This window comes from Triplophysa rosa, linkage group LG24 (genome assembly GCF_024868665.1).
Source record: "Triplophysa rosa linkage group LG24, Trosa_1v2, whole genome shotgun sequence".
Lineage (NCBI taxonomy): Eukaryota > Metazoa > Chordata > Actinopteri > Cypriniformes > Nemacheilidae > Triplophysa > Triplophysa rosa.
In genome coordinates this window covers 5481643-5509639 of record NC_079913.1, presented here as the reverse complement: position 1 = coordinate 5509639, position 27997 = coordinate 5481643, and the positions used below count along the sequence as shown (strand labels likewise).

Below are 27997 nucleotides of genomic sequence, written 5' to 3'. Positions count from 1 at the left end.
AATAATGCATTAAAGGTCCAGTGTATGGAATTTAGCGGTTAGGTTGCGAATTGCAACCAACGGCTCACTCCACCCCTCCCTTTCGAAGCACTACGACAGCTCCGACAGGACAAAGATGTCGTTGCGTTTTTGCTTCTTTGCCGAAGGAGAGAACTCTGTAGAGCAATTTGTCCGTTTAGGGCTACTGTAGAAACAACATGGCGAATTCCATGTAAGGGGACCCGTGGTGTATCTAGATAGAAATATCTTATTCTAAAGTAATAAAACATAACGCTTCATTATGTAAGGTCTATATACACCTCTGAAGACATAGTTATGTGTATTATATTGCATTTCTGTCATAAGATCCTCCAAAAAATTACACATGGGACCTTTAATGAATAATACAAATAATAAACATATTATATTGCTACTATCCCTTTAAAGGCTAAATTCTCTTTTCTTACCCCACGGTTGACTCTTTGCAGTCCCTAAACCACTAAGCAGTCTCTGAGATGAACACACTAAGATTCGCAAGATTTGGCAACAGAGATCATAATTCGCCTCTTCAGGCACCTTGACGCATCACAGCAGATTATTTCCTGTCATGTTTGTTGACAGCTTCCTGCTGCTAGTTTTGCAGCTTCCTTTTGATGTTACAAAATCCCTAATCTGCTGAAGTCACTGAACCAGACCGCCTTGATCCGAAGACGGAACGCCCAAAAGCCTCCCGTGTTTGCGAAATATGCTTCCAATAGCTTAAAACAAGTGATTTTGGCTCCTGTTTGGCTTTGATAGCCAGCATAATAGAAGAAATGTCTTGATTTGTGATTTTCTTGCTGGTGTAGTCGTTTTCCAGGCGTCTGACTGACACTCGCGAGCAGACAAGCATTATGAACGCGGGGGGAACGTTCGAACCTGCCTTTGTTCAATTTCACACTCTATATGAAATGTCACGTCTGGGATCTCGCCCGAACGAAACACGAGAAAAAACAACGGGGCACAACGCTCGAATGATTCTAGGCGTCGATACGAAACACAAGCTTTGATCTGCCCTTGCGTGCAGACGGTTCACGTATCAGGATTTAGAAGTTCAATGTATCTCAGGTATATTTTTGTCTGAACGCCATTGAAGTAATTTACTCATCAGTGTCTTGTAATGGAGAGTTTTTGATCTTCTGACCTCCAGAATTAATGTCACTCAATAAGGTCAAAGCTGCGAAAGCTGTGCTGTCTGTTTGTTTTATCTTCGTTTACCTCTGTTTTTTATGTTTTTTTGCTCTCTCAAGCCAGGACAGGACCCATCCATCATGCCCGATTGGTTTGTTTGGATGAGAAATGAAACAGCTGTGCAGGCAGTTATAAGCACATTAAACATCTCTGGCATTAGCCTAACTGAGAGAGTGACCTTCCACGGCGGGCACCATTGCATCTTTCTCTACAGCAGAAGCCATGGCATTACAGATAAAATAGCCAACTTGATAAACATGACTATTTTCACAAAAGAACCACTAGAGAACCATAAAACAACTTAATATGACATGAGATCATGGCAATTTTTGGCTTGTTGTATTGGAAAGAGTGGTAAGATGGTTTGCGACTATTAAAGCTGCAATCTGTAACTTTTTTGGTTAGAAACTAAACAAAAATCAGTTATTGAGCAAGTACATTAAACACAAGTTTTCAAAACTGTCACCTTGCGTTTAACCTGATTTCCAACATTAAGCTTATAAAATGCATAAAGTATACATAAAGTAACCTGCAGTTTTTTATTTTAAACAGATGGCGATAGAGAGGCAAAAAATTTATCAATTACAGCTTTAAAGGAATTGAAAATACATGCTAACAATTTATATGTTGCTTGAAAATATGTATCAACTTCTGAATGGTTGTTTTTATCTGCACAATTCTGTTGTTACAGTATACAATAGCAACAACCAGCAGGAGCAAGCTGAACCCCCGCTGACCATCCGAACTCCAAATGAAAAGGTACGTGCCGAGTTGGCCAAACTTGCAGAATCCCAGATGAATCAGGTACAGCTATCAAGCACAAAATAGAAACTGAGAACTGCTTCCTGCCAGCGAGCCCATCTTTCATCTGTTACCCCTGACTGCACTGAGAAGGTCTGTCTCTCCCTTACGGTGTCATTTATGCATCTCTGGTTTTATAACCCCTCCATCTTAGAACAGAAGACCACGAGGAAAGCGAGAGGCGTACTGGTGGGTTTTTGGGTTAAAGGAGAGGTGTCTCTCCAGTCAGCTGACACATTCTGATCGCTCTGGCTCGGTGGAGTGTGACTCCATGACAGTTTGAGTGCAAGGCTTTGTCCTGTTCTTCAAACAACAATCTCATCCAATAAAAGGACTCCGGACAAGCAGATACTCTTAAGATATAGTGCCCTACGTGTACCGTAGATTTACACACTCGCCTTCTCGCTGTACATTTTCAAAACTGTAGTAAAAATTGGCATCGAGTTTTTGGCTGTTAGCCAGCAGGGGAATCTCATCTGTTGTGCGGCCAACACAAACGGCCATGTTTGGACAAGTTGGAAAGCGTTTGTGAACAGTTTTGTGAACAATTTTTCTGAACTTTCTACACAGTTCTGCTGGAACATTTTCCAAGTGGGCCTGCTAATGGCCACTCGTAGCGTTGGAGAGAGTTCTCCACCATTTCTCCATAAAAACACCTTCATAATTTCAATTTTCTGCAGGGACGAGACCACTTAAAACTGGGTCAACAAGCCATATCTGACTTTGAGATATGTACCCTACTTCCTCTCTTTACCGAGCAACAACAAATCACCTCATCTTTAGCTGTAGGTCTACCGAGAGCTTGCACAAGCAAAATAAATGAATAAAAATACACAGGTCCGCTTCATGCCTTCCTAATCTAGCATGACCTTTTGTGCAGTGATTACTGTTTGTACTGTTTAGAGGGCTTCTCTTAAAACCAGAACATACACAGATTTGTACCGTAAATGTAGTTTGGTATGACGATTTAATCAGGACAAGGCATGAAATGTCACATTGAAGTGGTAAAGATTCAAATCGATTTGTTTCCTGTTTTCTTGGAGCTAGAATGGTAGAGTATTGCACTTGCAGCATCACAGACATGGCTTCGAATCCCATGGTACACACTTACAGATAAAATGTATCATTTGAATGGAACAATAAAAGTGGAAAAAATGAAAATGATAAAAGGGTCAAAGGTAACTCACGCAAAGAGTGCCACTCATCCTGGCGAATGGTCTTGGTGATGTTGTACGAGAGATTCTTGGGTATTGCGGCTGAGGAGTAGTGGTACTTGATATAGGAGCATCTTGCAATAGAACCTGTACGGAAAGAGGACAGAAAAGTTAGCAGGCGTACAAAATGTAAACCTGAACAGTGATTTACTAAATCATAAGTCAATAGTATTGCTGATGGATGTGATGAAATGCTGTCAGCTTGTTTTTATTGACAAGAAGGTAAATGATAGAGCAGAATCACTCTGTATTGGCTTTGGTCCAGTTTTATAGATCTTCTATACATTCTGTCTCCATTTTTATGTGTACGTCAGGCTGAACACATCTCTGTGAGATTTCATCATGCTGTGTTCCACAAGATTACAGTACAACTTTTTCAACTCTTTTGTGCGATCTCTGAAGGCAACAGTGGTTGCCCATAGTAGTTTCACATCGCCCATGTCACATTTAAAATGTATGTCGAGGCTTTACAGTCAACTCGTACAGCAAATCTTGCAGCTTTAGGGAGAGAGACGCAGCGCTTTCTGACTAAAAAAATATTCGATTTGGGAGCTTTGCGAAGCGCCTTTTAGAATTACATTGCCTTTAGTATGGGGCCTGCGACTTTTAGACAGTCAGACGAAGTTCTCACATTTCAGTTCACGCACACCCACAGATCCCCAGTGTAAATGTCCACTGGCAAAGATAATGATACATGTTTCACTGTTCGGTACATGCCAGCGACCCTGTCTGCACTATTGTCCAAGATATCATTTCCTGTTGATGATAAAGATAGAAAATGGCAGCCTCTTTTCATTCTGAACGAATTATTATAGCCCCAGCGTTTGGCCTGGTCTTCCATTATCTCATTCTTCCACAAACCACTAGACCAGCTAAAACCTATGTTGTGTTACCAGGGCACTTCCAATGCCACATTGATTAAAAAATCATTAGCGCCACGGGTTGGAATCGGATGCGCTGTAGTAATTGAGGACATTCTATACTTTATGGCTGCTATAATATTGAATTTCCTTTAAATACCGTATACAAGGATCTTATATAGGACAAATTTACATAGAGTATATGGAGTGCTTTAGGATGCGTATATCCTAAAGCACTCCATGATCTAGAATCTACAATTTCTAGATCATTGGTCCAAACGAATCGCTCCACGGTTACTGTGTTGTTTTCTTTTAACATGGCTTGCTTCGTGTTCAACGGAAGACACCTCCAACATCTCTAGTTACACGGGCATGTAAGACAGATCGTTCTCGGCCCTGCGCTTCCCTGCGGAGTTAAAGCCGATCGGGTCAGCGATCGGGTGTAAACCGAAACCATCCTTCTTCCAGACCGACCAGACAGCAGCGTTCCTGAGTATAGATTTTATTTGATGGCCGGCAAAGCCTGGGAGAGTTGAATGGATTTTAAATACGCCAGGAAAGGCTAAAGGCATCACGGACTAAAGCAGCTTGTAAAGTGTCACTCGGACGCTTCGGAGGTGACTAAAATATAGAGCTGGTTCAGGCATAGCCATTAACTTTGAATGTTGTTGCTGTTTTTGGAGTGTCTGGTTTGTGTCCGGTTGTTTAGATATATGTCTTGCTGTATTTCTAGAACAAAGCATCTGTTTTAAAGGTCCAGTGAATGAAATTTAGGGGCATCTAGTGGTGAGGTTGCAAATTGCAACCAACGGCTCACTCTACTCCTCCCTTTCGAAGCACTAGGGCGGCTGACACAGAACTAAGATGTCGTCACGTTTTCGCTTTTTTGTCAAAGGAGATTTACGTATCTCAAAGGAGAAACACACTCTGTAGGGCAGTTTGTCCATTTAGGGCTACTGTAGAAACAACATGGCGAATTTTATGTAAGGGGAACCGTGGTGTATGTACATAGAAACTGCTCATTCTACGCTTCATTGTGTAAGATTCTTTATACACCTCTGAAGACATAGTTATGTCTATTATATTGCCTTTCTGTCAATAGATCCTGCTTAATATCACACAGTGCACCTTTAATGGGAGTTTTAATGTTCACGAGACTGTGTGCCAGTCAATGAAATGTAATTTGGCTCCCCTTGCGAGTTGTTTTGTTCGTTGACATCCTTCCTCAATTTTCTTGATGCTCTTTGCAACATTCTCAAATCATGCTAGAATAACACGTGGCATCAGTTTTTGCACAGAACTCGGTGCCCATCATGCTGTCGTTAAAGCAAAAGGGACGTATTAACAGCGAGCTCAGATTTTTTAAATCCATGCATGTCTGCGTGTGTATGCGCATATCAAAACGAGTACTATTTCTTTGCAGAGGACGTAGCAGACGCCCCCACTGTCTAGTTTCTTGCTCATTGTACTAATCTAAAGTCTGCAGACATGGCTTTGGCAGACTGCGAGAGTCTCTTACTTATTTATGAATTTCTGGCCTCTCTCGCTTTGCTTCAACCATCACGCTGAGGGAAGAGACATTTTACAGTTCATTTTTTTCTTCAGAAGGGTGAATAAGACGATATTTCTTTATCGCAAGGACATTTAAGCTGTTTGCTCTTAGATTAATCACTTATCCACAGCTAATGCAGCTGCTCAGCCGAATTGAAAAACAGATAAATAACACAAATAAATAAATGCATTTTAAATAATCCATTTGCAGCACAGTCAGAGCATTTCGCCAAACGAAGGGCAATAGAAAATGTTGTGAAATGAACAACGCTTTGAATTTCTTATGGAACGTCATTGTCTTTTCAATCCTTTCAATAATTCATGAGCCCCCAGCTTCAGTTTTTCTTTTCCTCTGGCCAATACAGGCCTTCTAATTAGACAAACCAGTCTAAACAAAAGATCCGATCCACAATATCGACAGCAGTAGAAGACAGACCTGCTCAACCTGTGGAAGTGCTTCATGTCAATAAGGTAACTGATTACAAATACATTGGACTGATTTCTGACATGCACTCTTGTGTCCTTGCATCAATTACATGTGTCCGGTGTTCTCATTTCATGCGACCTGGATCTATATAGTGCTGTGTGGTGTAACATACAGTAATATCTCAACATTAGCGCTACATACAAGTGTCATTCCACATCTGTATTACTTTCTTCTGCAGAAAGATTTTAAAGAACGCTTGTAACCAAACAACACTGGCCCCCGTTGACTTCCATTGTATGGACACAAAACCACGGAGACATTTCTCGAAATATCTTCTTTTGTGTTGAGAGTGGTGAGTCAAACTGTTTTATACAACAAAAAAATGTCACGTCAAAATACAGTGCTGGATTAATGTAAAACAATCTGTCAGGAGGTATTTTGCATCATTCCGTCTGCCAGAAGTGTAGCGTGTATATACACAACTGCACTGGACCGAGGGCTGTATCTATTCTAGTGATATAGTTGTTTACTAAGCGGTAACGCAGTCGTGGAGGCGAGAATGATCAGCTGGTGAAGCTGATGTGAAGCTTTTCGTATTTATTTCCATCAATCATAAACTCCCCCCCACCTCTACGAGCCCGCAGCCGAGCCGTTGCCATGTGCTGCAATTCCCTTTGTTCAATGGCATGCATTAGTCATCATTATGTTGTTCTTGTTGTTTCACCGTTTGGGTCAAACACGCTGCCGAGGTGGTTTCGAGGAAAATTATAGCTTGATTCGGTTTGCTATTCATGCCTGCGATAATCCTTTGGATTATTTGATGATACCCAGGAGTGACGGACTTGTGCCGTTGTACTGAATATCGCCACACTGTGATTTGGATTTTTGTATTTGCTCAATATTCTTTTAAACTTTTTTTTTTAAATTTGAAACAAAAATGGCCAGTTGTTTTGTTTATTTTAGCGCCGCCAATTAAAACGGTCCCAAAAAAATGCCTAAAGCATCCTGTTGCCGAGCAACCCATGACATGATGTCTGGAACACTGCTCGTCCAATCAAGTTAAATGAGTGTTGTACAATAAAAACGTAACATTTTAATTAGTATTTCTTTCTTGATTACACAGTGTCCCACAAACAAACTGATTCAACTTTGTTTCGGACTTGCCTCTGACGAGCATTATAATTCAAAGCACGCTGTGCCCATGCAGACATTTGTGTCATGGCTAAAGATTAACAAAAGCCATCATATAAGTGCTTCATCAAAGCCGGAGTAAGCTCCACTTTTCACTAACAGTCCTAAAGCGCCGTTATCATCTAGCTGACTCATATTGTTTGACCCAGCACTCCACAAACTAATTATAAATGTGCCTCATGGTGATCTATGTCCTTATGATGTAGATAAAGGATTGTGATGGGGACAGAAAGAGGCTTTTGGCATAACTCTGCCTATGAGTCAATATTCAGCTTATGTCCGCTGTGGGTTGTCACCCGCGCGCATATGGGCATCAAACATTCCTGTCATTTAGTGGCGTGGGGTACAATCTGTTTTTCTTGCGGCTCCAGGGTCCGATGGCTGACATAAATGCATGCGTGGCTTTTGGTTGTGAGCAATGCTGGAACAGCAGCTTGCTAATGGCTGTGTATATCCGAGTTCCCATTTCTTTTATTAATTGCAATTCCCTCTAACTGTTTATGTGTGGGCTGAGCAGCCCAATGCTTGTACATCATCTGGACCAAGAAATAACTCTATAAAAGTGTATTAAAGGAAGTATGGATGAGGAGTATTTGAAAGAATTTTCTTAAAAAACATACGTTGAAATTGAAGGTTTGTTTTTATTGGTACAGTATAATAATATATAAACGTGAAAATTGTGTGTTTTTTTATGCAATAAATCGAGAATTTTCAAGTAGCATCATAAAAAATAAATCTTTATTTTACATGTATTGTTCATAAATGAATCTACAGGTTTATGATATAACTAATAATAATAATAATACTTATAATAATAATAATATTACCAATATCAATAATAACAGTAGTAGTAATAATAATTATTATTATTCATAATTAAAATAAGAAAATTACTACTACCTTTAAAAAATAAATTACTCTAGTCTCATACTCTGTATTATTACATAATACAAATATTAAATAACAATGTTAAATATTGAATTTGTAATAAATAAAACATCTAGTAGCTGCTACAACAATTTAAACAAACTAACAATAATAATAATTTAATACATGTAGAATAAGATATTGAATAGGTAATCTTTTAATAGATGTGTGATGAATTATTATTTAAAGGTCTGTATGTATTTTACACATCTTATAAATTTCCTCTTTTTTTGCGAGTTATTTTTCATGTAAAGCTGAATTTCAATATCATGCAACAAAAGCTCATAGTTCAAAGCCAAAAAGGTTCTGGTTTAGGACATAATGCTGGCAGAGACAGACACAATGAGCAGATGGAGTCTACGGTGCAGTATGCGGCCTGGCCTCATTATTTGGTGACCCACATTGCAGTCCATCCCTTCCCTGAACCCAAGTCATGCTGGATTAGCGGTCGAGATTCACCAGTTAAGTGTACGGGTTGGGGGTGGATGACTGTTATGTATGTATTTACTAAACCCATGTGGTGTTTCATTGTCTTCATAATTACAACTCAGTCCAACAGAGATGGGATTCAGATCAGCCAGTGGCTGCAGGGAAATACATGTCTCGGTATTACAAGTGAAGCGGAATTTATTCAGAGATGCTCCAGATGCTGAGCATGTCATGATGCATGTAATAAAGAGTTAGTTTTGTTAAAGGCGGGGTGTCCGATTTCTCTTAGCCGTTGTTGATGTTCAAATCACCAAAACAGACACACCCCTACCCCCATCTTACGTTTGCGTCAGCGGTCGGCTCAACTAATGTCCGTCCTGTGCACTGTGCACCTTACTGCTGATTGGCTACAAGGTTGTTTTGGTACTCGGCCCGACTTTGTGTAAACAAGCGTAATTCGAAAATCAGACACCCCGCCTTTAATGCTAAGATTTATTGAGGCCGATCCTGTTTACCAGCCGAGAGTGAGAGTCTGGCTTGGCATAGGTGATGTTTCTCACATGTACATTTGTATGTTTATGAGTGCATTTATTTATTTTCTTACTTAATACTCATACACCACTGTACTCTTAATATTCAGTTTTGCTATAGAAGTTTCCTAAGAAAACAATGTGTTGCTTGCCTTTTGGAAGTGATGCACAGAATATTGACCCTTGTTTGCTCTGGCTCTGAACAGCCGTGGATCGTGTCGAGAGATTTACACTCTGCCCTGTCTTTGAAGAGCCATGGAGGCTTCCCTCGGGAGTAGCTTGTCTCTTGTAATTTTCCAGAATCAGTATGTACATGATAGAAGCCCTCAAGCGCCACTGTGTTTGAGTATGAAGATGGATGAAGCCGGGCTGCTGTGTGGTCTCCACCATCCTGCTGTTCAGACATCAAGCCAGTGACAAAACGGTCTCCAACAATATGTTGTCCATCGTCTTTATAATGCAATTTTGAGGTATTTATTTGTGTAACCAGGCTACAACCTTGTTTATCCAGTTAATCATGACTCCTTTAAGTTAATTCTTTGTCTTTTGACAAGTCTGCGGATGGTGTTGTGGATGCCAGTCAGGCCTGTAGCGTTTGGTGTGTCGTGAAGGACGAGATGATTAAAAAGCATTATCATTATCTGTTGTGTGCAGCAGATGGAAGTGTGGACAGACATTACCCACCGATACTATCTTGACACAGAGAGCCGCTTAATTAAGGACCTGGAAATGGCTGCCAACACTCTGTCCTTCATCCCTCTAGGAGAAAACCTCACGTTGCCATTAAATATTTCGCTGACATTCGCAGTGAATGGATAATGCCGGTCGCAAAACCGACTGGCGGCTCCCGTGAGATGCATTCAGTTTGAGGTGTCATTATAAAGGTTAAACATAAAAGTTACTGTGGCTCAAGGTGTCGTCTAGACTAAACTTGTAAACCAGAGGCGTAGCTACATGGTGGCCATGGGTGGCCACGGCTACCCCTGAATGATGGATGGCCACCTATCTGGCCACCTCTGTTGTGTGAGGCAGTTTTAAGATGTGTGTCGGAGTTTACTGTGCAGATAATTTAGCGTATGCACTGAAAGTAACGCGAGAACATTACTCTCGCGTTAATATGATGTCATACGCTGACGCACTGACGCAAACAAATAGCTGAACAGCTGCTAACCGCTTCGTGACAGTGTACTGTCTGTGTACCATGGAAGTTCTTCGCGAGCAGAAGGATCAGGTCAGTAAAATCAGTCTTGTTTAACTGGATTTCATTCATTAATTACATTTTCGCAAAAGTTTAAGTTGGGGTACTGCAATGTTTATTTTCTATAAATAATGCTATCTTTCTGCAATTGATAGCTAGCAAATTATTTTAAAATAATGTTATCACATGAAAGCATTGCAAATAAATTGTTTACTTTACGTTCTTTGTGTATGTTTTTGACCAGCAAACTATGTGTAATGAAGAATTGGTGTAAATTACAGTAGAAGTTAAAGAATTGTAATTGTCTGTAAGGATTTTTTTGGTCACCCTAATAAAATCACTGGGTCTTACCTGGCCACCTCTAAAGTAAAGTTCTGGCTACGCCCCTGTTGTAAACTAGTAAAATATCTGTGTATTATTTCCTTATTTAGCTAAAGGCAAAGATGTAGGAGTGGCCTGGCTCATGAATATTAATTAGGTGACGTATGTTCATCGAACAGATTTGCTGAAAGGCTGGTAAGTGGGCGCTAGTTTAGAAATTTCTAAGCGTGGTCACTGCGCCACTGGTTAGCGGCCAGCTGGCCAGAAACTCTTTTTATTTACTCATCTAAGCCAATTTTAACTCTCGCCAAGCACCTAATGAGAGTTAATTTTAGATCTTGTTTGCATGTTAGCAAAAGATAAAACTGCGGGGCGTTGAAGGAATTCTCCAGAAGTAAAATAAAGCTGCCTAACCTTCCCCATCAAGACAGCTATTGGAAAGACATTGTTTGCGCTGATAGAGGATAATTAATGTGCCCGAAAAAGGATTGTTTGGACAGAAAAAATATATTTTTTCTTCACAGAAAGCAAACAGAAAAGCAGCGTTGTTTTATATTGCTTGTAAATAATAAATGACTATGTACGCTGTAGTTCAAGATTGACATCAGCCTCAATGAAAAGAGGTTGAAGGGTTTTATGAGACAGACATCTGAGGGGCATATACAGGCAATCTGTCTGAGAATCTTTATGCGAAGTAGTTTATTGATAAAGCACTTTACTTGGATCAACTGATTATGCCACTTTTGTTATTGCTGGGCATGCTGTCGTCAATAATGTTAGCTAGCGGTACAGACAAGTGGACAAGTTTTCTTTTGCTGCTATAGTGATCACATGATCTTACATTTATTCCTGTGGGATACGTCTTGTAAGACTCTTAAATTGAATTTAATGTCATGCAGAACTGTGCTTTAGAGCTGCAATTAGTAACATTTTTGATTAAAAATAAACAAAAATCAGTTATTGAGCAAGTACATAAAATTAGTGTTTAACCTTCTTACAATTTTTTTCTTGTTTTCTACTACAAATATCTAACAATTCTTAAGATACATTTACTTGAGAAGCAAAGTGACTCAAGATATAAAAGGGACAGTTCACCAAAAAATGGAGTTGTTCCAAATCTGTATAAATGTATTTGTTCTGATGAACGAGAACGATATTTGAAAGAATGCTGGAATCCAAACAGTTCTTGGACTCCATTGACTATCATAGTAGGAAAAATTGCTTTATAAATTTCTGTTGAACACAAAATATATTTTGAAGACTGTTTATGACAGCAGACGGTTCTGGGGCACTTTTGACTACTGTTGTAATTTGTTCTCCTATGGTAGTCAATGGTCTCAAAATTAAGTGAATATATGTCCAAAAATCAAGTTTCAACTTAATTCGGTAAACCTAATTCAAGTTTTTTTTTCTTACCCCATTGGCACATATTTTAAACTTAAACCTATTTCATTTTGCTACTTTTTTTCAGAAATCAAAGCAGAAATCATATTTTAAGATTTCTTAAATATTTGTACTAGAAAACTAGACCAAAATGCAAAAAAAATGTTTTGCTGTGTAAAAGTAAAGACAAACTATCCTGCAGTGGTGTTACAAAACCCTCAAAGATTTCAGATTGCAGCTCTAAGCTTTAGTCACTCTTCATAGATTCTCAACATCAGTGCGCCTACACGCAAGTTCGAGTGCAACAGGACACATGAATTCGAGCTGCGGATGAGGGTGTTGTTACGCCTGTCTTCTTGATAAGAAATAGCACCCTTGAACTTTAACTCCGAAAATCCCTTCTAAGAGTGCAATTGATTGTCCATGAATCGTTTGACCCGGAGCGATCCCAAATTTGCTGCCGTGTAGATAAAACCAGATCACACAAATTCTATCCCAAAACTTTCATCTCAGTGGGTTATAATGGACTCCGAAATTGCAGGACTAGCGTGGAACACACTAAAGGGGTTATTTTCTGTTTTTTTTGGAAGGGAAGGAAATGTCAAATTTGGCCCTTAGGTAGAAGCAACCTTTGCTGTCTCTAACCTCGACTCTGGATAGACATGAGATTTGCCTGAATTAAGTTTATTTGAATAGGCAGGGGACAGCAGGTTTGACCTTCGGTAAGGTGTGGATCAGTAGACAAATAAACCTGAGGCATGTTGCACGTAACTTTTCTTTTTCCATTTGAAAACACACATTTCCTCAATTCTGTGAATATGTATAATTGACTTTGAGAGAGAAAAGGCAGATGCTTGCTTAGTCTTCAGGGACTTTCCTGTGGGCTCCGTGGTAGATTAAACAAATACATTCCACACATGTCACGAGAAGTGGGAAGAGAGAGGTAGCCTATCAATACTGTTTAAAAATTCCATTTAAAAATGTTTTTGGGTTTAGTTTAGCATGAGGAGGTTTTAAGTTGGTAACCAAACAGTATTGGCCCCCATTGACTTCCATTGTATTAACCCAAAACTGCTGAGACGGTGTTGGTAACCGAACAATGATGGTTCCCATTGACTTCCATTGGTTTTGTGTCCATACAAGAAAAGTGAATGGGTACCACTATTGTGTGGTAACCAACATTCTTCAAAATATCGTCTTTTGTGTTCTACAAAAGAAAGTCATACAGGTTTAAAATGACAAGAGGGGTGAGTAAATGATGACAGAATTTTCCTTTTTGGGCGAACCATCCCTTTAACTTTGGCCTCATAGTGTATCTAGCATCCGGACTTGATCTGTGGCTTTGTAAAGCTACACCAGAATAAAATCCCTTCAGGGTTCATTGCAATGTGCAAAAGCTTGACATATTGGATAGCTGATAAACATGAGCACAGCAGTGAGGTGAAAATTTGTGTCAGGGAAACTTGAAGGCCTAAGGACACAATCCTTCACCATTCCATCTGCTTTGGACAGATATACATCCCAGGCCATATACTTCCAATGAGTGTGTTCACCATTTAAAATTTCCCAAAAGCCCACTCTCGACTCCAGGCAATAATGTGCAATGTCTCCTCCTCACAAATTGGAGTTTGTGGAATTAAAAGATCTAGCGGTTGAGCCAGGCCAAAACCGATGTCTGTAGTGTCTCGTCGGGGTCTGAACAGAAAGTCTACAGACAGCTGAAAGGGATGAACAACTTTTTGACAATACTTTTCTTCATCTGTCAATGGTGATATGAGATGTTTATTATAATACAAGAGAAAGAAAGGGCTAACCATGTCAGCCCATTTTGTCAACTAACTAAACATTTTTCTTACTGTACTTTTTCTTGTAGGCTACAGGTTGCCTTTGGACGAGTTGACGTGAGAAGTCTTAGATCAATGTTGCCACCCTGTGTCGCTTACGAGGTCTGCTGGTGACAAGAAGGAAAGCTAATGCTTATGTTATATGTAAGTAATTCAAAACAAACAAAAAAAACTTTTCATGGTGCTGAAAACCCTGCCGCATGCCAATTGCTTCCGAGGAAATACTGTGTACTATTGCATCATTTCTTGTCAACATGTGTTCCCTTAGCGTGGAATGTTTGCGGCTTAGCCCCACAAACAATTTCTTGGCCCCCTTCCTAATTACAAATACATGCCTAACAACATGGGCTGCCTCTGCACAGCGCGTCATGCTGGCGTGCCAATGTAATTATGCCCTCATGCAGAAACGCCATCATTCCACAGAGCGAAAAGGGTGAAGGCGGGAAACGAAAGAACATGCATGCAATTCATTTACTCTGTAATGTACCTTAGTTTTCTTTTGCAGAGGCGGACGACACCCCGGAGGTTACGAGAACGCCATATGCTCACGGGTATGAATACAGTTTTTTTAACCAAAAGTTGAAATTGCCATTTTGTGAGCCGTGACAACTGTTGGTTATTTTGAAGCGACCGTCAGACTTATTTCGGTTAATTTGAATTTAGACTGCGATACCAAGCTCAACCGCTAGATGTCAATGTACCGAACGGTTTATTTAAATGCGACCAAACTACAGGACCCGTTCAACAAATTGTTTATTTAATAAAATGAACATACAACATAATTTTAAAAATCGTTTATTTGATACAGTTATTATAAAGTAAAATCATAATATAAATTAATATTAACATAATTTAAATAAAATACAAACAGTTATATTATTAAACACTAGCCAAATACAGACCAGAAGTTAACTGCAGTCCAGGCGCGCATGTCGGATGAAACGGGCTATAGGAAGATGCTTTTATCCAAAGATAATAGTATCCAAACTATTAACTGACAATAGTTTATATGCCACTTCACTTGAATTATCCATTTTCACTATCACTATTCCCCTATATGATCTGCCCACTAAATGCTAAAATGATTGACAGGTGCAAATTTGACCGCATCCAACAAACACTTTTTTCTTTATTTACAGTTGACAGAGTATAGGCCTATCATGAGACAGGTGTCATATTTAAGTGAAATCTATCCGGTTATCTGATTACTCTCTAAATGCCATTCCATAAAAAATTTAAGGCCAACAGCACCTTTAACCTTTACATTTTTTAATGATGAGCAATGCTTTAAGAGTAACGTTCATGATAAACATAGCCTACTGCCTGAATCATGCAAAGCGAAAAACTGTTTTGGATCTAATAATGGTGCACGAACCATCCCTGGGCCCTTTTTGCCCCACTTCCATTTGCCTTGCGATGAAGGGTGTGTGTTCCCTCTCTTTTGATCCCCTCCTTCTCTCCTCACTATTTTAGTAAAGCTGGGTCAGCCAGGCGTTTAATTAATGTGAACGCAATGTTGCTCTCGCTATCCATCTTTCTCTCTGTTTGAGTGGTATGTTATCTTCTGCCTTCCCGGCGCATACCTCGCTTTTAATTAAAACCTGCCAAGCCTTTTGGTGCAGCCGTCGAAAATAAAGCTTTACGCCGCATACTTCCTCACGAGGAGGGCGAAGATCCTCAGATCACCTGTCTTTATCAGAGTGCATGTGTTAGGAGCTCTAACGTAAAGTATGGGCTTTAAAATGGCGGTGGGGCGCAACACGCCCATAGATTATCATTTTTGAGTGAGGGGCAGCAGCTAAAATGATGTGAGGTAGCAATTAAAGCTCACAACGCACCGAGTCAGATGCCACGTAATGTGTCATTGATATCCGTTTCATGCCTGAGCTAATTTGCGCTTATATTGAGCTAACCCGGCCCTTGAAGCGTAACACCGCTCAATGAAAGTGTGCAGATGAGATGAGTAAAAAAAGCCAATAGCAGACGGCTTGTCTACAAAGCAAAGATTCACAGGCTAGAGGGGGAGGCTATAAGAAATGCTGTTTGTTTTGAGCCGGGGGGCTTTGGCAAACAGCGGAGCCATACATTAATCAAGTTATTTCAGTCTCGGGTCCCTGCTGACTGCCTGAGAGAAATAGCCTCTGTGTCTCCGAACAGGTATTTCACCAGCTCTCATTAGATTGTGCCGTTGTTAAAGATGGGGTAACATGCTATTTCTGACGTCTTTACACTGTTAAACGTGCTGGCTTCTCATGCTTAACATGGTCAACTTGTTAAAAAACAAGTTGGTCGTATGACATAGTATTTCTGTGCTCGATACACTCCCCCGGCAGTCCAACTTGCTTCGGAAAGTTTTTTATAAGTCTGGATCCCTGTTTCGTAACAGGGATCCTATTCCTTTTATTGGACATTCTCCTGTAAAAGCACACCCACACGTCATCCACCGAGCGAAAGACCTCGCCCACGCGCTAGCGTGAGAGAAAGAGCACGCCCACGAAAGAGCACACGGCCATCAATGCTGCTTCACTCGGCTGACGGAGGTTTAGCCGTGTTTGTTTGTTCACTGCATTTGGGTGATAAATGTTATATAAACGGTGGATATAACGCTGGATTTGGAGTTGTTTGAAACTGATAGATGCCGCAGTCCCAGCGCTAAAAGATGCCGGACGTCAACCGTACGCGGTAAGTCAAACTAAGTCATATGTCTGTGTTTTGCATAATGTAAACAACACGAAGGGATAATGCGATTATGTGCTCGTGCTGTAGTTCCGTCCCCCCTGCCAGCCTCCAGCAGCTCGTCTTTTTCCGGAAATAATCGTACAGCTGTATCTCTCTTTTATAAATTTGATCAAACTAAATACTTTTCGAAGATACGAAGTATGCAATACTACTGAATAGGTACTCAAGATTAATTTGAGATTTGCAGAAACTGCGTGTGTTACCCCATCTTTAACATCTCGATAGATGAAGCTTTTTTGCAAGAAGCTTTATTGAGGAAAATGAAATAAAAGCTCTGCAGTCTCCCAGACTGGATGTTTAATCAAATGGATGATTTCTTGTGAACTAGTTACCAGAAGCAGTCTGGGTTTTTTTACATTTTAGTTTTATATCTTCTCATTTGGTATAGTACATGGTTCAGTTTAGGTGTTTTACTGGAGACTGTTCCGTCAATGCAAGATAAATTAACTGAGTAATTCTTGGGTCTGGTAATATTTCCATTTGATATTTTTACTGTCTTTAATTTATTATCTGATTAACCTAGAGCAGAAGGCACAATAAACCTCAAATTATCATTTTGGGAATTAAAGCCTTTTTATTATTTTCCATTTTTCCACAGACAGCATTTGTCTTCTACCACCAAGTTGACACTAAAAAATTATTTACATTCTATTTCATTTTTATGTACAAGCCAGAAATTGGTAAATTGTGCATTTAATCATCTAATAATTTTTCATCAAAATATGTCCTGAGATCTTTATCACATTTCCACCTTTTGATGAGTGTTTCCAACATGTCAGACTGCGTTAAAAATGCATTAATGTCATAATTGACTTTATAATGGAGGATAACAGGGTTTATACTAGAGGGATGGGGGTGAATAGTGCAACAATATTGATAGGACACATTAGCGTCCACATTCGCAGACTTTCCAATATAATTCCAAAACCTGAGATGTTAACGCCAAGAAAATGACGATATTACTAATTAGGATTAACTCTGAATATATTACACATGCAGAGATATGCTAATGATTCTCACCTGGACTGAACAGGGGAGCGTGCATTAACCAGACAGAAGAAAAACATTCCACAAATACCGCCAGTTTGTAGGTTGGAACCATGGCGTGTGCCATCTTTATCCACAATCTGGTGTGACTGTTTTCTTCCTGTACTGTATGTCACCTCACAGATGGGCCGATTACTACGGTGCTGTCAGTCCATTTGTACACTTGTAACTACTTCTCGAATTAGCATCTCATTGAAGCTGAATCTGCGTGCTTGTCAAATGACAAAGTCCTACAGATGAATAAATAAAATGTCCACTGTGCTACACATTACAGGAAGTGACCTGTTTGCCGTCTTTACTCGTTGGCATTTAGAAGCGAATGTTGATTGGCTGACAGTTCCAAAACCTTCACTAGCGAGTCAAGAGTTTAAAGAAGTTTGACTTTGCATCACGCAAAAAAAAGAGACCATATTATCCTCTCCTCTGTATCCGTCATGCGGCGTCAGTTCTGCGCTCTCCTGTAGCACATCTTACACACTCCAGTGTACTTCAGCTCACAGAACCCACCACATTAACACAACCCTGTACCCGCTGTTAGGAGCAGGAATTCAATTACAGACCCAATGTGGAGATGGGAAAAGAGCACCGACTGACTGACTGAGACTCTCTACATCACTTCATACTGGCCTCAAATTAATGAATGCTATTCCTGTGGAAGCTGAGAGGTGGAAAGATGCATTAAGCACTCAACGTTTCAGCTAGAGCGGGGAAGTATGCGACTCGTAATGACTGAAGTGACACCGGGCCGCTGGAGCTGGATGTTGAATGCTGTTTCAGTACATGTGGAAAACTATGCCAGGCGATAGTAACTAATCTGTCAAGTCTGGTTTTCAACACCAGACCCAAATTCGTGGGTCGTGGGTGATTATAATGAATCCGTTTTCTGAAGATTTTCTTAAAGGAATAGTTCACCTGAAAATGAAAATAGCCCACCCATGTATATGACTCAAAAAGATATTTGGAGAAATGTCTCGGTGGTTTTGTGTCCATACAATGGAAGTCAATGGGGGCCAATGTTGTTTGTTTACCAACATTCTTCAAAATATCATATTTTGTGTTGTGCAGAAGAAAGAATGTCATACAGGTTTGGAAAGACTTGAGGATGAGTAAATCATGAAAGAACTTTCATATTTGGGTGAACTATCCACTTTAAGTAGAATGGCCACTGTGCACAATGAAAGTGGACGGTGACTGGAGAAGTCAGGTGACCAAGGAGGCACATTTATTTTTTGTGCAAGTTTTCTAAAGCCTGTCAAATAACCTTGTGTGAGAAACACACACAAAAAACTGACTTGAAATGCAACACAGATATATAGACTGCTTTTTGTGCTTGTGTCCTTCCCTGCTTCAGTTTGGTGGAAAAGAGCAATCGATCAACTTTGCTTGTGTTTCATAAAAACAAAAGCATACAGGATTGGAACAACTTTAGGGTGAGCAAATAATGATTATATTTGAGTTATGGCACCAAAACAAATTGGTAAAACATTCCTTAGTAAAATGCAAGGTGCATGCCCAGTAACCTGAAACTGGCTACTTGCACATGAGGGGAGTACCAGGTGCCCATTCTGATCACGTAAAACCCCTTCTGGCAAATGTAAAATGGGTGGTTAAAAATCAATAGCTTCCGTCCGTCAGAGACATCATTAAAATTTTGATCAACTCTCAGGTCCCTCCTCCACAAATCCAAGATAACTGTGTCCTCTGATTTCAGCCTGAGCCAAATCCGTGGCAGACTTTAAAGGGGTCATATGGCGGAAGTACGTGTTTTTCTGTGTCTTTGGTGTGTTATTAGTTGCCCATGCATGTATTAGACACGTAAAATTGCACAAATGAAAGTGTCGGAACAAAAGATGCATTCTATCTAAAAGCGAATGTTCACCCAGACTTGCCTGAAACGCCTCGTGTAACCACACCCCGGCGAATCTACGTACCTTCGTAACATGATTTGACTAAGACCGCCCAAATCTACACGTAGTTAAGGTGGGCGTAATTGTAAATCTCATTGTATCGCCTGTCAGTACAATTGCTTTGGAACCTGATGTTCCGAATATGGTAAGAGGCGTTACATTTCCGTGAAATGCTTGCAGTATTCGACCAATCACTACGCACTGGTGAACTGGCCAATCATAGCACACCTCGCTTTTCAGAGCGATGAGCTTTGTAAAAAATCAGCGCGTTTCAGAGAGGCGGGGCAAAGAGGAGATACAAACATGCACGGTATGTGGAAAATACAGTGTTTTTTTTTTACTTTAAATGGTGTATACACATTGCGTTACATCTAAAACAAACAATAATATTCGTTTTAGCCGTGCAATATGACTCCTTTAATATGGTTAATCAAGCCGAGTGGAAACCTTGTCCGGTCCAATAACTGATCGATCAAACGCAAAGGAAACTAATTGTCGTCAACAATCGTCAATCGCGTGCCACCGAACTTAATGACTGTCCATTAATAATATTCAAAATAGACAGGCAATTGTAATCTTTGATTGTTCACAATTACAGGCCTGGCACTCCGGGAAAGTGTCCTCATACTGTAGCACACGAGAGATTTCATGATGTGTTTGTGTTTCGAGTGCCTTTGCAAAAAATGCTGAAATCAAAACACGCAATCAGGCCAAATTAGCCGACAATTTGTCATTTCCGAGGCGCTCCACCTTAGACCAAGCCGAGCCTGGAATTTTGGCAGATTGGATCCGAGCCCGTCCAATTGAAAACCGCCGACGAGCTTGACCTCAGCCTGCCGATCTGATCTGTGCTTTGATTTTCTAGAGTGTCTGCCAACGCTTTCTTGAAAAAATACATGATTGTTTTCGCAGGGTGGTAGTCTCGATTGGACCTGCGTGAACTTAATTAACACCTCGCTGATCGCAGTCTGCCCTTGTTAGTTTCAGTCTTGCAGTCTTTTTTATCTTTGAAACCCTATTTTAAAGCTTCACTAAACTGAAGATTGCTGCCATTACAAGTGGTTGTGTGAATGTTTGTGCTTATGTGTATGCATGAGAGCGAGAGAGAGAGATTGGGAGTCGCAGAGGCATTATGGAGAGCCCAAGGGAAAAGCAATTACCCATAGGGCACCCTGCTGCAGCCAGTCTGAGAGCGATACAAGCCTCCAAACATTTAGCAGCTTCTCTTTTCCACACACCAACGAAGAGAGAACCACCACCTCCAAAACTTCTCCAGCTTCTCTTGAAATCATTCGAATTGATTTCACAGTTAGATTTGCAGCTGCCGCCACAGTGGTCGAAAAGAAATGATATAAAGTCAGTTTCTATATCCGGCTCTGCTGGCTGATGTCACTAATGATGGAGTAAGGCTGCTGGTTTATCGCCATGGTGCAGGGGTGTTGTAGATGGCGGTGGTTTAATGATACTGAAACTGACAGCAGCTGGAATGAATAAACTCACTATTTTAAATAGGATGTATCAAGAAAGATTATTAAAATCAACATGAATTTATTTTATTTATGTGCTGCTGATAAACGATTCATTGCAGTACATTATTCCCATTATTTTGTTATTAGTAATTGTTTGTGGTTTTTTATGTAATAACTTTCTAAAATGGCTTACCATTTTTACGCTCTATTGTAGCCAGAAATCACATCACATTGCTGTATAGAACATGTTTACAGATTCCAGTCCATTTCAGGTGGAAAACCTATCATTTGTTTTCTGCAAAGATGGCACATTATTGCAGCCCAAATGGCTTTTTCATTTGGCTTCACATTTTTCACATCAAATTACATCGATTGTACATTCTAAAGGTACAAATACAAGTGCCTATGTAATTTCATCAAAAAAAGAATTGTGTGCCGTATAATGTGTTTTTTGTGCATTTTATCTTCAAATGCACTTGTTGCTAAATGAATCATGCGCTTCGTTTTTCTGTTATAAGCTTACAGTGGTAAATAGACGTACTGTATGTAACATCCCCACGCTGTTGACTGGCAACTTGCAAATAAGCAGAGATGAGGAGATGGCTGACCTCCCGAGGCTTCAGCCTCCGGTGTGTGGGTGTCACTCTTCGCCCTTCTCGCGAACTTCGTTATCATACTGTATATTCAATTATGTAGCAGCTGGAGACATGCGGAGCAAATGAGAGCGAGTGTTTGAGAACATTCTTTTCACTTATAACAAGACAACAGAAAAATGAAATGCTTCCATTGAAATGCGTAGCATTGCTTCTGTCATCCGGCTGAAAGGTAAACAATAAGTCCTGCGAACAAACGGGGCGGGGGGAGTTATGCACTTTTTTCTTCCTCCTCCAGACAAAGATTTTACTCCCTTTGGGAATTTTAGTGTAGCGGACAGATGGTATAGAAGCTTTGCTCTCACGATCCAAAGTGAAGCCGGTACCCTAGCAACAGCAGCCTGACCGCCCGCCCATTACAGCCCTGCGAGTTAATGACAGCTCCCTTGGGCAAGAGAGAATTCCATCTCCGCTCACCGCATGACTATCCTCGCCTTCCTCCTCCATCTCTCCAAGTAAAAACGGAAACATGCTCTTTCGTTTTATTTAGTCCACGCCTTTTTTGAATTTCAACCCCTGCGCCGGGATCAGTCCCTCACTGTGTCATCGTGTTACCTGCGATGTCAATAATGATCCTGGTTGTTTTCTTTGCTTGTCTGTACGCCCTGGGGTCTGGACAGCAGTCCACTGGGATTGCGATAAAAAAGGTGAGAGAGTTTCACACTCCTCTGCTCGTCTGACAGGTCAGCTCATTGCCCGAGGCTTTCCGCCTCATAAAGGTGTGGGGAGATAGATACAGACTCCCCGCTGACTGCTCCAAAAGTTTCAACACGTATTTCAAAAGCGTTACTTCCTGAATTTCGCCATTTGCTGACATAGACAGAAAACCTAAAGTTATGAGTTAATCCCTAATATGAGACAGGAAGGGTCTGTTAGCATTCCCGTTCTTCTGAATGGTAGTTGCCCTGCTGATAGGTCCTTATACAGTACCAGCCTGTTGACACATGTTGATATTAGAATCTCTTTTGGTCTTGGATGGTGGATATCAGAGGTTGGTTTTTACAGTTAACTCAAGTCATGGTTGCATGGTGGGATTGAGAGCGGATCATCTCCGTACTATAGCATTGCTTAGAAGATCAAAGCTTCTATGATCTTTTATAGGAAGCGATCAGAAGCACGTCACGTTTAAAGCGGATATGCAATGTAGTTTTTCTACGTTCTTCTAAAGTGCGCCTGACATGCTAATGCTGCCGCCACTAGTGTGTCTCTAAGGCAACGCTTTATCTGGCTTTTAGGATTGATTATATTTCAGATTGAAGAAGGGAATTTAAACATACCCATGTGAGTAGGAAAGATGGGGCGTTCTCTTGAATTTTTGATGCTTTGCAGTGGACCTAAACAGTCTAGTTTATCTCAGTGAAGTGCTCAATTTAGGTCTCTCTTCAAGTGCGCTGCATGTTCCAGGGTTAACGTGGCATGCATTAAAGCTGTTTATATTTTTTTCTGGTTTCAAATGACTTGCATTAAGTTTTAAAGTCAAATGACATCTACAGCAACTTATATACTGTATTTAAGACATACATTCAATAAAAATAATACCACATATCTTATGCAGTGTTGCTTTTCAAGTCAATGTATCTTGTTTGATAAATATTATGCAGTTCATCTTATTTATTATTAAGCAATAGACCGTGGATCCAACTAGACATTTGGTAACACAGCTTGATAAAAAATTACAAGCATTTTCCATACACTTTAAGGTTGTATTAAGTGCTCTTTTTACACAAGCAGGTGCTGAAGCTAAACAGCTTGAAAAGTTGCTTACACAATAAAACATGTAGTAAATGACTTATAAAGAAATGTTTAAACAATAATACTGTTGAGAAAGGTTTCCCCTTTCTGTATCTCCTTTCTGTATGAACAAATTCATTGTCTGGTATAATTTCCCGTCCTTTTCATTTTCAAGTCGCAGTCGTAGATGCAGTCGTGGATGGAGGATGTTTTGATGAGTGATCATGTTAACGCTTCTGTTTCACATCATCACACAAATTAATATAGTTATGTGTTGATAAAGGATGTCTGTCAAAACCTCTTCAGGGCCAAACACATCATTGAGGATCAGACTACTTATTCATGTCTGTGAATACTGTACAGGCAGCAAAAAGATTTCCTATGCTAAATAGATTTTTACGGCTAGTTTTTGTTATAGTGATTGTCCTTGCTGTAATATGGCACTCTGCTATTTTTTATTGATTACAATAAAGTAATACTGTACTACAGGTTTTTCTTTTTTTTGCATTGTGGTGTTGAGAATTAGGGTGTGCAATGCAGTACCACAATGCAAAAACTACAAAAAAATACAAACGGGCCATTTATAATAAATGCAACATCTAATATCATTTTTTCGGTGCAAAATATGACTAATGTTGGCTTGGTTTCATGTGATTCTCCCATACATCGTGGTAGCTGCTTGAAAAACAATATAGTGGGTGATAGAAAAGTAAGAGAATGCATCATCACTGCTGAGATCTTATGAGAAATGTTTGTCTGCTGTCTGCTGTACGGCTCCCTGTTTTCTCATATAAAGCCCTGATAGCGAAAATCAAAGTTGTGTATTCAGGTAGGTGATGTTTGCACTTTCATGTGGAAATAAAACGCACACGCACATGCAAACACGTCTTTTCCTGTCTCTCCCGGGCCTCATTTCACAAATACCAAAGCAATTAGAAAGCAAGAATGAAAAAAAACACAAAACAAACACTTGCTTCAGAGAGCAGAACAACATTTGTCAAACGGTGTCTTTGCGTTGCCACGACAACAGAAGCGAGAGAATTATTCGCAGGTCTTGAAGAGTGACGTCACGCACCTTTCTGCTGCTGCCTTATCAGCCTGCCTCAGCCAGAAGAGATACCAACAACGGCCTCTATCCGTCACTCAGAGCGCAAATACACCTCAACGTGCCTCTACCCCATCCACCAGGCGAGCCGAGACATCTCTCGCACCCAGGAGGAAGAGACAGCTGTGCGATGCCTCCGTCTGCTATAATTCCTGCTTTGTCGACTTCCTGAAAGCTCCCCATTGAGGCCGGCAGCTGCGGTAGACGTGGTTCTCATTAGAATCACCCTGTTCTCTCCCATAGAGCTTTTAACAAACGTCTTGTCTTTTTTGCAGGCCTGAATGGATTGCTGATTGGTATCTTTGATCCGTGAACCGAAGTCCAGCCTTCTGATGAACCATTGATCAAACGGGAGGATGAGAGGAAGAGGCGATGAGACTGAGGAAGAGCTGACACCGGGAGGAGGAAGAGGTCGGCTCTGGCTTTCAGCTTCAGTCAACACTGTTGACACTTGTAGCCGTGACAGGAAGTTGAAGTCGGAGGTTTACACAGTGAAGGGTGGTAATGAAAACTCGTTATTTGCTCATTTTGATTTAACATTTGACTTACATTCTGTATGTGACTCTTTCTTCTGTGGAAGACTGTGTGAAGATATTTAGAGACATAACTCTGTGGTTTTATGTCGTACAATTGAGTTCAATGGTGCCCCGAAGTTGTTGTTTTTCAAAATATCTTCTTTTGAGTTTTGCAGAAGAATGAAAGTCAAACAGGTTTGTAATAACATGAGGATGAGTAAATGATAAAAGAATGTTTGGTTGAACTATCTGTTAGCACATTACATTAGCAGCAGATTAATATGCACTATAAGTTGCATACGGTACTGTTTAGCGTGTTGACAAAATGTTTATATGCTCTCCTACTTTGGATAAAAGCGTCTGCCAAATGAATAAATGTATAAGTGTGAAACGTCACGCTAGAAGCATCTGAGTTCACCGATTGTGAAGTGTGTTTCAGGTCAAAGCTCGTGCTTTTAGATAGCTCATCCGGTGTTTATCACACTCTCCCAAATTCAATGGAAACTGATGAGTGGCAGAACAGATCGATGTCTGTCTCACTCTCTCAAATGCATTACTCGCCTCATGGCTCGAGCCGAAGAAACTTAAGACGATTTTCTATGACGCTGCTGCTAAAAAACATCTCCCACAGACAGCCAATCATAGACAACCGGCAACATATCACCATGACCTGATTTTGGGGTGAAACCGCTTCGGGAAGTGTTTTGGAGTGAAATGGGGCCGCTCTTGTTGTGTTTTGTAAAAGGGAAGTCCTTCAGAAATGAATGAGAAGTGTGAGAGCGCATTTAGAGAGCAAAACTCACCTTCACTTATGTTTTACCTCATTCTATCAGAGTCACTTCAGTGTAATCCGCTCACGTTGAAATCATCAGCACTCCATTTTTAAGAGACTAATCTGCATGCCAGAATATAAATTGCGTTGAGAGAAATCGAGCGAGGGGGGCAGGGGACGAAAGACCTTGTGCCGTTTCCTCTTGACTAACAGCGCCTGTCGTCTACTCTTTATTCCTTTCACTTCTGCTTGTAATTGCACAAAGCAGCTGCATTCATCTGACTGGACGTTTTACCCGTAATTCCACAGCAAGTGTTTCAAAACATGCTGAGCTGCCTATGGAGAAAGTTTAGAGCATTTTAAGGCATCATAGGAATGCACCCTAAACTGCTGCTTTTGCAGAGAAGTCAATCCCATAATGCATTGCAAAACTAAATCCAAGATGGCGGACGTTGTGAGAGAATTAAACTGACATTATATTTTATTCAATACTAAAACAGTGTTTGGTGTAATGTAATAAAAATATTATATTATTTCATCCAATATTTGTGTTTATTTTTTTGTTTATTAGAGTATTGCACCCTTGGTTTGACAACATGCTACTTAGAAAAAGCAGCGGCCTATGTTGGCAGTGGGCAACAAGGCAGCTCGGTAGGTTTTAAAACAGACTTTTATTCTCTCACATTTGTTTACTTTCAGTTTTGGCATTGCAATTGCACGTCTCATCTACCTACAAGCATCACCCCAGTTCTCTGAGTGACATCTCCCACACATCCGCTCCGTTCACCTTGCAAGGCTGATTCAGGGAGGAGATCTGTGAGCATCATAAGGAAGAAAAGAAAAGCAAACAACAGACACAAAATAACTTAAGGATGTGCAATACTTTTAACTGTCGGTTCTGTGGCTCGGGGCTGTGTGAACGTTTATCAGTTCTTTTTAATTTGGGAAAGCTTTCAACAGAACATCAAGAGCAGGACTTCATATAATGTTATTAGGAGAAACTGTTTTCATTGTTTTCAATGAGGTTTCCAGGCATGATTTGCATAAGATTGCAGATTTAATGTGACGGAATCGCGTATGAAACAATGAGGAAATGAAGAAAATTAGTTAGGACTTAATTTGATCCATTGGAAATGTATTGGATCATAAATAGTGGTGAAAAAAATAAAGCCATGTGCTTGGAAGGGAAGGGCAGGAGAAATAAGAGGGCTTTGTGACGTCGACAAAAATAAAAAAAAACTAAAGAAAACTTTTTTTGCTTTGAAACTAAATCCAGTGATCATTGACAATGCAAGACCAATTTGTTTATTTAGAAGGTAAACTTTACATTTTGATTTCCTGTTGACTTTAAAAATAAACTTTAACCACCTATCTCTGCCCAACACTTTCCTGTCCGCTCTCTACTGTCATGTCCAAATAAAGGCATAAAAAGCCCCTAAAATATAAATATCAAATAAAAAATAAACTGGTTTCTTACAGTCTTAAATAGGTTTTAAACCAACTAATTTAATACAGGCGTGAACTCTCAAGATACTCCGAACCAATCTAAGCCTAATGAAGAGCCACGTGAGATGTCCAGGGTCACAGAGCTGTCATGGTATGACACAGTAGCCAATGATCACATTAGCATAATTTCAAAAAGAAAGAGAAAAAGAGATATAACTCACGCTGCTATCAAGCTGGGTGCTAATTTCAACTCTATCATATCCCAAATGCACAATCGCATGCCTTATTCCAAGCGAGGAATATTCTCTCCACATTAATGAGTTTCCACTCTAAGGCCAAATCTGAACGTGCTGATACTAGGCTGAGCCCCGGCACTCTGTCAAGGCACATTTCGCTATAGGGATATTTGTTAGCAATGAAAGCCGTAACAGGAAATGAAACGGAGGGTTATTGGATACCTCATTTATTTAAGTATAGTTCCTCGAGGGATCTTAAAATTACTGAACACGTTTTCTCTTTTACTCCACTTTATTGAAAGTCACACCCAATTTCTGTGATATAATATGTCTTGGAATAAAATCATTATACGAGGAAATTCAGAGCCATGTATCTTGCATTGCACAGGGTATTCCTTGTTCCTAAGAGATGAAGACGGTATCCCACCTCAACACATGTCTGTTTGATTAGTGCCAGCGCCCGGGTCCCACTGGGACTTACTTTTTGAACCG

The 27997-nt window shown here is 40.2% G+C and overlaps 1 protein-coding gene and 1 long non-coding RNA gene across 2 annotated transcripts in view; one reads left to right on the top strand and one right to left on the bottom strand.

Annotated features, from left to right (window-relative positions):
• The window catches only part of tmem178bb (transmembrane protein 178Bb), a 61820-nt gene that overhangs the window by 29150 nt on the left and 4673 nt on the right, over positions 1–27997 (bottom strand). The window contains exon 3 of the mRNA XM_057324388.1: positions 3198–3311. Coding sequence (XP_057180371.1) covers positions 3198–3311 — 114 coding nt within the window. The remainder of the gene's footprint in view (positions 1–3197; positions 3312–27997) is intronic.
• LOC130547987 (uncharacterized) lies at positions 195–27231 on the top strand. The gene is made up of 5 exons (XR_008961958.1): positions 195–1968; positions 13915–14029; positions 14391–14436; positions 24812–25037; positions 26523–27231. It is a non-coding gene; the product is annotated as an uncharacterized LOC130547987 (long non-coding RNA).